This window comes from Petaurus breviceps, unplaced genomic scaffold (genome assembly GCF_028583685.1).
Source record: "Petaurus breviceps papuanus isolate PSGF00001 unplaced genomic scaffold, PetGlider_PUasm1.0 80, whole genome shotgun sequence".
Classification (NCBI taxonomy): Eukaryota; Metazoa; Chordata; class Mammalia; order Diprotodontia; family Petauridae; genus Petaurus; species Petaurus breviceps.
The window spans coordinates 12,872,075-12,881,683 of record NW_027186540.1 but is presented as its reverse complement, the minus strand read 5'-3'; the positions used below and the strand labels follow the sequence as shown (position 1 = coordinate 12,881,683).

General features: G+C 35.0%; 1 protein-coding gene across 1 annotated transcript in view; it reads right to left on the bottom strand.

The window, feature by feature from the left end:
- Window positions 1–909: 909 nt before the first annotated feature.
- Window positions 910–9,609, bottom strand: part of LOC138175973 (semaphorin-3E-like) — a 347,995-nt gene continuing 339,295 nt past the window's right edge. Inside the window, exon 16 of the mRNA XM_069106587.1 lies at window positions 910–7,320. Within this exon, the coding sequence (XP_068962688.1) occupies window positions 6,868–7,320 (453 nt within the window). The 3' untranslated portion in view covers window positions 910–6,867. The remainder of the gene's footprint in view (window positions 7,321–9,609) is intronic.

Sequence of the window (9,609 nt, the reverse complement as noted above, 5' to 3'; positions counted from 1 at the left end):
AACCTGGGAAGTAGATGCTACTATTATCCCCCCCTCCATTTTACAGTTGGGGAAATTGAAGTAAAAAGACGTCAAGTAACTTGTCCAGGATCACACAGTTAGTAAGTATCTCAAGACCAATTTGAATGGGGGTCCTCCTGATACCAGGTCCAATGCTCAATCAACACTGCACCCCTAACTGAGTGTTCTTTGAGTCAGGAAGGTTTACATTCAATCTCTTCCTCTGGCATATACTAGCTATGTAACTATGGAGGAATTATATTATTTAATGCCTTTGTGTCCCAATCAACTCTTGAAACCTTTAAATTCATAGAGAGTTGTCATTCTTCAACAGTGGTGAGAGTATCCGCATCAGTTGAAATAACAATGAAATAACAGGCAGGGACCAAAAACAGAATTTGTTCGGAAAACAGTATTCCCTAAGAACAGTTTTGTTTAGCACCAACAACTTGTGTTAAATGAATGCAAGTTCTCTCTGTGACCCTTATAAAATAAAAAAAGAAAATGGCCATTTCAGGCATATTGATGTATATAAACAAGGGTGAGAGGAATTAAAAATATATGACTAGGTTACCATTTATTTTCAAGCTCATTTTCATCATTTCTTATCTGGATGATACAGCTTTTAAAAGCATCTGTAACTGCTGGGCCTAGAGTCATGATGTGGCATGAATAAATGCAACTTCATTGCTCCAAGGTAGAGTGAAGAGATAAATGGATTTTTTTCCCCAAGGGAAGTTACCTCACAATTTTTCTTGGAAAGAAAATTGATTTCTCTCCCAACATCTTGACAGAAAATTAGCTCCAGTCCAGTGTCACATGTTGATATTCAGTCCACAGGTTACACTAAAAGTGAGTTCGATTGGCAATGTAAAGACCTTTTCAAATATTAAATGTGCACATGACAAGTCAGGGTTCAGCAAACATTTATTTCTTTTTTCATCTAACATGAACTAAATTAAAACATGGCACTTCAATGCTATGGACAAAGTATGTAGAATCTAATGATATGTCTATGTCATATTTATTCTATGAAGCGACTCATATCAGTGATCTCTGAATATTGTCACCAGATGATAATAATAAAAGTCTCATGGCTTTTTCTAATCAGGAAAAATAAATACTAGAGCACATGCTGTTACAGATCCAGCCAAGCAAATAAAAAGATGCTATACAGAATAAAATATACCAATGAAGTGATCTGTCATATAACTAGGCTACTTGAAGCACAAATATAAGAATCCAAGTCATGACGTAAATAAAAATATAAATCTATGCACCCAAGGGGAAAAACAAAGCAAAACATAACATTTTAAATAATATTACAACAAAAGTGTCAGTGTAGAAAGTCTATTATTCATTGCTGACTCAAATGAAACAGCTGTTGACCTGAAAAAATGAAGCACTGTTTTTTTTTCTAAATAGCACAACATGGTATCCCATTGTAAGAAAGAGGAAAAAAATGGAATTCATATTGCTATCTTAATTATAGCATTTTCTTCTGGGAAACATTAGTAACTGAGAACAATTAAGTACATGTTTTCTGATTTATTTACCATGCCACATACGGAGCTGAGACAATTTAATTCATTTTTTTCCCAGACAACAACTGTGTTCCTGTATTTGTTCCATGCCTAACACTGACACTCAAAACAAGTTATTGGGTTGTTGCTGTTTTTTTTTACAGATTTTACAAATGTGCATAATCACCACCAAGATTTACAAACCCACACACTGATACAACAAATACTGAACACTCATAAGTATAATCCTAGACTTTTAGCTGAAATTAAAAATAAAAAAATCTTGTATTACGTAATATGTAAATATACACAGATGCAAATGTGTACATATACATATACATGTAATCCTTACAAATAAGTCACTAAAGAATATTCTTTATTTTAAAGGGAATTTGTTAATACTCAGATCTATGTATTAGGTAATCCTGTTTTCCCAAAGTAGGACGCACTTATCAGTAAACCACCAGATATCCAGTTAAAAAACAGAAAAAAAAAGAGGAATTCCTATAATTGGAAAACTAGAGCTAGGAGAGATTATATAGTACAATCCCCATGTTTTCCAATTAAAGGAGCTAAGACCCAGGCAAATTAAATGATTCTCCTAAGGTTATAAAGGAAGTTAGTGCCAGGGCTAAGACTAAGAGGTCTCTTAACTTCCCAGGCCAGTGTCCATTCTACAACACTGAAGAGCCAAGTAACAATGCTAATTGTCCTCTGAGAATTTTTTTTTTCTTCTTGCCAAGCTAATGATGGAAGATGGGCCTCATACTCTTAGATTTTTGTGTAGACACTCATTCTGCTCTCATGTTCTACCCAGCCATCCTCTACCTAGATACATAGCCCAACCATGGAGAGGAGTCATACAGATGTCTGGCTTTCTGTCCTTCTAGGAAGACCGTGGTTATGCTGGCTTTGAAGCAATCCTTTCTCAGCAGTTGTTCTAGCTGTCTAAGTCTATGAAGCATAGTCTTCCTTTTACCAAACCTATGTCCAGGGAAACTCTGGGAGAGAGCTATCTTATCTGCTCCAAACCTGTAGGTAATAGGCATTCCCCTGAGCACAAGGAGGGTACTAATCTGAAATCATTTCAACTTTTCCTAGCTTGAATATTTCAGAAGTGATTTTCTGATCTGTCAATTCAGAGAACATTTACCAACTCTTATATTTGTAATAGTAAACGTTGAATGACAGGAAAACAGATTTTTTAAATTTTTTTATAGCACACATATACTTATTGTCTCTTGGAGAACAAGGACTTCTTTTCTTATTCTTTTTTTTTCTTTTGATTCATTTAGCCACCTGTTCCTACATTCCCCAATTACAATACACTACCCATTTACAACTAGAATATACAATCTTCAAGAGCCCACCAATATAGTTACAGAGATTTTGTTTGGGTAATTGGCATGCTACCTTTCCATAATGTTTCTTAGGTGACCAATCTATTCAATAATGTTGTTTGGGTGGTCAATCTATTCCATAATGTTTTTGGAGGTACTATGCTATATTGAGAAAAAGAAAGATCTTGATGCAAATCTTCCCTCTGACACATAATAGCTGTGGGGCATCACTTAACCTCTCAGTGTCCTACCTGACTGACAACTTTCTGAGACTTTAAGAGACAGTGATGACCTGAATTGGTAGGGGAGTTTTATCCCTTTGAGGCATATCTTACATCAATGAAACCAAAGTAAGCTTATCATTATCACCCCTAACTCTGCAATTGAGGCCTCAGATTTCTTTCAATTGTTTCTGGTTGGCATTCTTAACATTAATATGTCTGCTTTTGTTATGTTATTCTGAATATATTTTATGATTTTCTATAAAATTCTTTTCTGATTAATTCTACATTTTTTTCTGTACCTGCCAGTTAAAATATTCTTAACATTGACTATTTTCTTTCTTTTTTTCCCCTTCCAGTTTTGACTGTAAAACATAAGATGAGATTTGGAATTTATAATGGAATTAATGAATGAAAGTGTTTAATAAGTATTTAACACTATACTAGACACTGTACTAATCACTGTAGATACAAATACAAAAATTATATAGTCCCTGGGGCAGCCAGGTGGCACAGTGAATAGAGCACTGGCCCTGGAGTGAGGGGGACCTGAGTACAAATTTGGTCTCAGACACAACACACACACACACACACACAACTAGCTGTGTGACCTTGGGCAAGTCACTTAACCCCAACTGTCCTCCAAAAAAAAAGCAAAAAAAAAATTATATAGTCCCTGTGCTCAGGGAGCTTCCATTCTACTGAGGGGAGGGATACAACAGATTTTGGGGGTGGGGAGTGGTCATCTGGAAAGAGACTATATGAGGAGTTATCAGGGATATTAACTTAATGCATAGGACATTCCACTAAGACACTTTTTCTAATAAGAATGATAAAACTGATTTGGTTTTTTGGGTCCAGAGCTGTGGATGAAAAGAGAGAGAAATACTGGGTGCTAGAATGGAGGCTACCTAGCTATCAAGATAGCTAGAGAGGACAGCTGAGAGAGATATGAAGTGTGGTCTGGTACAAGAATCTGGACCAGCTATATAAAAGGTGCTACTTGTGTTTGCATCTCACTCATTCACCAATCAAGACAGTTCTGCAAAATGAAGGAGTTCCAAAATGGAATATACTAATTCTCTCAGGTCTGGGGCATTTATCTGGTGAATTTAATGACTATATTTCAACATTAAAAATTAAAATCTACATTGGAGATTTTCTAGATAATCAGCCAGCTTACTGCTACCATCAATATTTGATGTGATGTCTTTTAAACTGTTAGTACCCCAACCCCAAACATGGAAGCATGTATTTTTCTCAGTGTTCTCACTGTAGTTACCTAAGAATGGTTATAGTTCAAAATGACATTTTTTAGGAGACTTATAAGTAAAGCTACCCAGAGCTGATGATACATGCTCCTGAAATTCAAATAATGAAAAATTAGTTATTTGATTTTCCTCATTAATTTTTTGCAATATGAGAAATGTCTATTTTTCTCTACTGAATTTTTTTGGAACAATACTCTTTTGCATTTATCCGTTCTTTCCCATATTTTATATTTTCATCACAAGGGTATTAAAAATAATATCTTCGGCCTTACACCATTTTTCCCAGTTGGGCAGCTATTTTTTTTAAACTAGCCTTTTTGCCCTCTCTCTCTCTTTGAGTGAGTCTGGTTTTTCATAATTTCTGAACTATAGCGTGCTTTCAGTTGCATCCTAGTGGGCAGCAATGACCCCCAGTGGATTCTTGGGCAAATAACAAGCTTAATTTTGGAAAGCACTAATTTCATTCACAGCAGGTCTTTTTTTTTTTTTTAATTTCAATGCTGGGGGAAAACACACACTAGCATGGATATTAGCAATAATAAGACTAACTGTATGTTTTATTTTAACTACATACTGCAATTTAAACTACTGTGAATATTTAACTACTACTGCTAATCTGTAATTCAACTTCTTTAGCAGGTTAACTATATTTGAGGAGTAACACAAGGTGGTAGCAGAGGGGGTGTTGTTGTTATTGTTTTTGTATGTGACTTGGGATTTCACCAATCTAGGAAGTTTCTGATGAGGAACCTCCCTTTACCAACTCAGATCACTATCCCTTCTTAGAAATTGTTTAGGGCACAGAGAGATTAAATGATTTGCCTATGATCTCACAGCCATGATGTATCTAGGGAAGGATTCAAACTCAGGTCTTCTTGTATTCCAGCCCAGCTTTCTATCCACTACACCTCTGTGATTCTATGAGATGGGTATTAGGCAAAGTTAAAATTAAAAAAAAAAAGAAAAGATGTTTCTTTTTCAGTGTTTCGACTTTTTGCTTTATCACTGCTGACTTGTTTTATATTTTATTTAAAATATTTTCATTAATTACCTCAGAATAAAATTTTACAATTTAGAATAGAGGATGCTCCAAGAAAAAAATACAGGATTATAAAATGCAAAATGAAGAAGGAAAAGGTACATAAAGTAAATTGAATGTTACCAAAAATCAAAGCTTCTGGTGTGTTTTATGAGAGAAAAGTAAAAATATTCTAAAAGTAATTTTCTCTCTACTTCCTTATAGCACATTTATTCAGGCATAAAGTACTATAATGATTTTCTTTATAAAATAAGTTTATGTGTTCCCGGAATGACTTCTTTTTAATTAGAAGCTTTAAAAGAGTATAAATTTACTAAGTTTTCATTTGTGTGTACCTTTTGTCTTCTCTTATTTAGTGGACAAATAAAATACTTTCGATTGAATTATCCATATATGAAACTTTGAGTTTGGGGTCTTATTAAAGTTTCTTTTGAATTAATTAGTTTTGATGACAAATACAATATACATCAACTGACCAAACTTTTTTTAGACAAAGATTTCTAGGGAAAAAATGCTCACACATACATACACACAGACAGAGACACACACACACTTGCAAATATACACGTGTATACATACAGAAACATACACACATATGAACGAACATATATACACATATGCATGTATAGATACACATGGACACACATATGCTGCTATAAGCATATGCTGTATTTTTGTTTTTGTTTTTTTTTTTACCTTAAGAAGTCAGACATATGAATCTTCCAGCTGTTAAAGCAAACATTTGTTCCAACCATAACTCATAGTCCAACCTAACTGTTTTGCTTCAGCATCCAGCAGGGAAGTTCTATTAGCCTCATTCTTTCCACACCTGAGTGTAACTGGAAGGGAGAGTGTCAGCTATAATAATAGAAATATGAAGCTGGTCCCATAAATGTTTTATAAAGAGGAGTACACCTGGGGCTGAATACATTTCTCTTCTCATTTACAAAAATCACAGTGGTCCTCAGAGCAAACTCATGGCTTAAACTATCATAACAAAAATTTCCAATTGTACACGTGAAAAAACGAATGTGTCTATCATTTGTCAATTGTAAAAGCAAAGCAGAAGTTTCAAAAGGCAGAGGGATTAACTATGTTGTCTTCCCATCTCCTGCCTCCTAATTCTTAATTTCTTTATATTTCCTTAAATATTCTAATAATACACAAGGAGCAAAGAGTAGTTGGCATGAATAATCAGCCAAAAAGTTACAAAGATTACAACAAAGTAACTTTTTGATAAATATAGTTGAAAACCATGTAAGCAATAAAATGACATTTAAAAACAACTAGTTAGCTTTATATAACCTCTAACCAGTCAAAAAGAATTAAGTATAATTTACCATAATACTTTTTTCAGTCAATTCTTTCTTATAGTACTTATTTCCACTGCCACAAAGAAATCAGATCTAGTCTTTTATATCTCAGAAGTCCAAAAAAAAATTCTTCAAAAAGTCAGCTGATGGTTTCACCCCATCAGAAGTCCAGTGCGTGCCTGGGGAGGCGATAGTGCTCAGATTTGGCCCGAAGCTTCTTTTCCTGTGGGGTGGAATATTTCCATTTGGAGGGGGACATTTTAAGCTTTTTCCTCTTCTTATCTGTGCACCACACTTTTTCACAGTACTCTTCCACTCTCTGGAAGTTGCTATAGCCAATCAATTGCAAGAACTCTTTGTACCATGGCTTTGACCCTTGTGGGATGCTGCTATGGGCAGGACAAGGCATTTTATGAGCAACTTCTTCCTCATAGTCTTTGTTAAACATCTCTTCTACCCGCTCCTCTTCTACCACTTCCAAGGTGATTTTGCGGACTGTGTGGACAAAACCGTGCTCCACTGTCTGACAAAAATAGGTTCCTGCATCCATTTTGTGTAGTCTTAGGAAGAGCAAACCAAGGTCCATTTTGACAACTCTGTCATCTGTCTTCACCTAAAAGATTGAACAAGTAAATAGTATTATCAGAGATAACAAGTTTCAAGAAAAGTCACCACCGTAACCTTTTAAAGTACATAACTTAAGGATTCCCTTTTTGTATCGCTTTATGTGATACTGCATGATATAGGCACACACATATATATATCAATCAGACAGAGACACTGAGTGATGAAACTACCTGGAAATTCTTTATCATTTCCTTTCGCTATTTGTCCTGTGGTTTCTCCAGACTTCTTCAGTATCCCTACTGAAAGCTGGAAAGACTATGAGTGGAGTTTGATAACATACTATACAGATTTGTGTTCTTGAAAGCAGCCTATCTCTATATCACATGGCCTACTTTTAAATGCCACAATGTTTCCAGAAGAGTACAGAGAGACAGCTAGGAGGTACAGTGGATAGAGTGCCAGGCCTGGAGTCAGGAAGACTCATCTCTCCGCATTCAACTTGAGATTTAGAAATTTACTAGCTGTGTGATCCTCGGCAAATCACTTAACCCTCTTGGGCTCAAAACCTTTAAGAGAAGAAACTGCATGAATAGTGAGGGCCTCTGTTATGAAAGAATGAGACAGAAATAGGTAGGCTTTTATTAAAAAATTACATCAGACAAAATCTTTTTAGTAATAATTAACAGAAGTGGGGTGGAGAATGCAAGAACAATCTAGGCTTATTTTTTGTCCATTAAACACACACATGCACAACAATAACAACAAACAAAGATCCTTCTGATGTTCCTGCTTTCAGTGGATTTTTTTTTTATTTCATTGAACCCTGAAACATTGAAGAGTGTCCTAAGGAAGATACATGAGGATGGTGACTAGACATAAAATTTCATTGGTATGAGGTACTTCAAGGTGAGAAAATGCATTCTAGCAATGCAGGTCAACACTTTCTATTTTTACAATCTATTGTAAATTACAATCTATTTCTAAAGAGCTTTGTTTTTTCTAATTACATATAAAGACAATTTTTAACATTCAATTTTTAAAATTTTAAGTTCTCTTTCTACCTCCCTCCTTATGCCCCTCTCTGAGAGAGTAAGCCATTTAATATAGGTTATGTATGTGTCATCACACAAAACATGTTTCCATATTAGTCTTGAGGCAAAAGACACAGATCAAAAAAGAAAAAAACATAGAAAATAAAGTGAAAAATAACATGCTTCAATATGCATTCTGATTCCACAAGTTCTTTCTTTGGATGTGGATAGCATTTTTCAGAAGGAGTCTTCTGGAATTGTCTTAGAACATTATATTGCTAAGAATAACTAAGTGATTCACAGTTGATGATTGTACAATATTGCTGTTGCTTTCTACAATGTCTTATTGGTTTTCTGCTCACTTCATTTCCATGAGTTTGTGTCTTTCCAGGTTTTTATGAAATCATATACCACAACTTGTTCATCCATTCTCTAACTGATGGGCATCCCCTCAATTTCTAATCCTTTGCCACCACAAAAATAGCTGCTATAAACATTTTTGTACAAATAGGGTCCTTTACCCTTTTTTTTAAAAAAGTATCTTTAGGATACAGACCTAGTAGTGATATTGCTAGATCGAAGGGTATGCACAGGTTATATCCTTTGGGTGTAGTTCCAAATTGTCCTCCAAAATGGCTGGATCGGGTCCCAAATACACCATCAATGCATCAGTGTCCCAATTTTCCCACATCAAACATTTATCATTTTCCTTTTCTGTCATATTAGCCAATATGAGAAGTGTGAGGTGGTACAACAGAGTTGTTTTAATTTGTGTTTCTCTAGTCAATAGTGATTTAGAGCATTTTTTTTCATTTGACTATAGAGAGATTTGATTTCTTCATCTAAAAACGGCCAGTTCATAGCCTTTGACTATCAATTATATTCTTGAAACTTTGACTCAGTTTTCTTAATATATAAGAAATAAGGCCTTTATCACAGACACTTGCTGTCAAAATTGTGTCCTAGCTTTCTACTTTTGGATGCATTGCCTTTGTTTATGCAAAAATTTTTAAATTTCACAACTTATATGGAATTACCTAGAGTACAAGCCAGTGAAGTCACCTGCCCAGGGTCACACACTCAGTAAGTGTCAGAAGAGGGACTTGAACCCAAGTCATTGTGGTTTTAAGTCCTGAAAGTATAGTTCACCAAAGCTATTCAAACAAAGAAAAATCAGGAAAAGAGGAACTTGGTTGATGAAGAATATCTATTTATGAGAAATAAAAAGTAGTCTGAGCTCTAGTTTCTGTGGCACCACTGTAGATGGAAGCTAGCCAGGGTACTGAGAGTATTTCAACACAAGT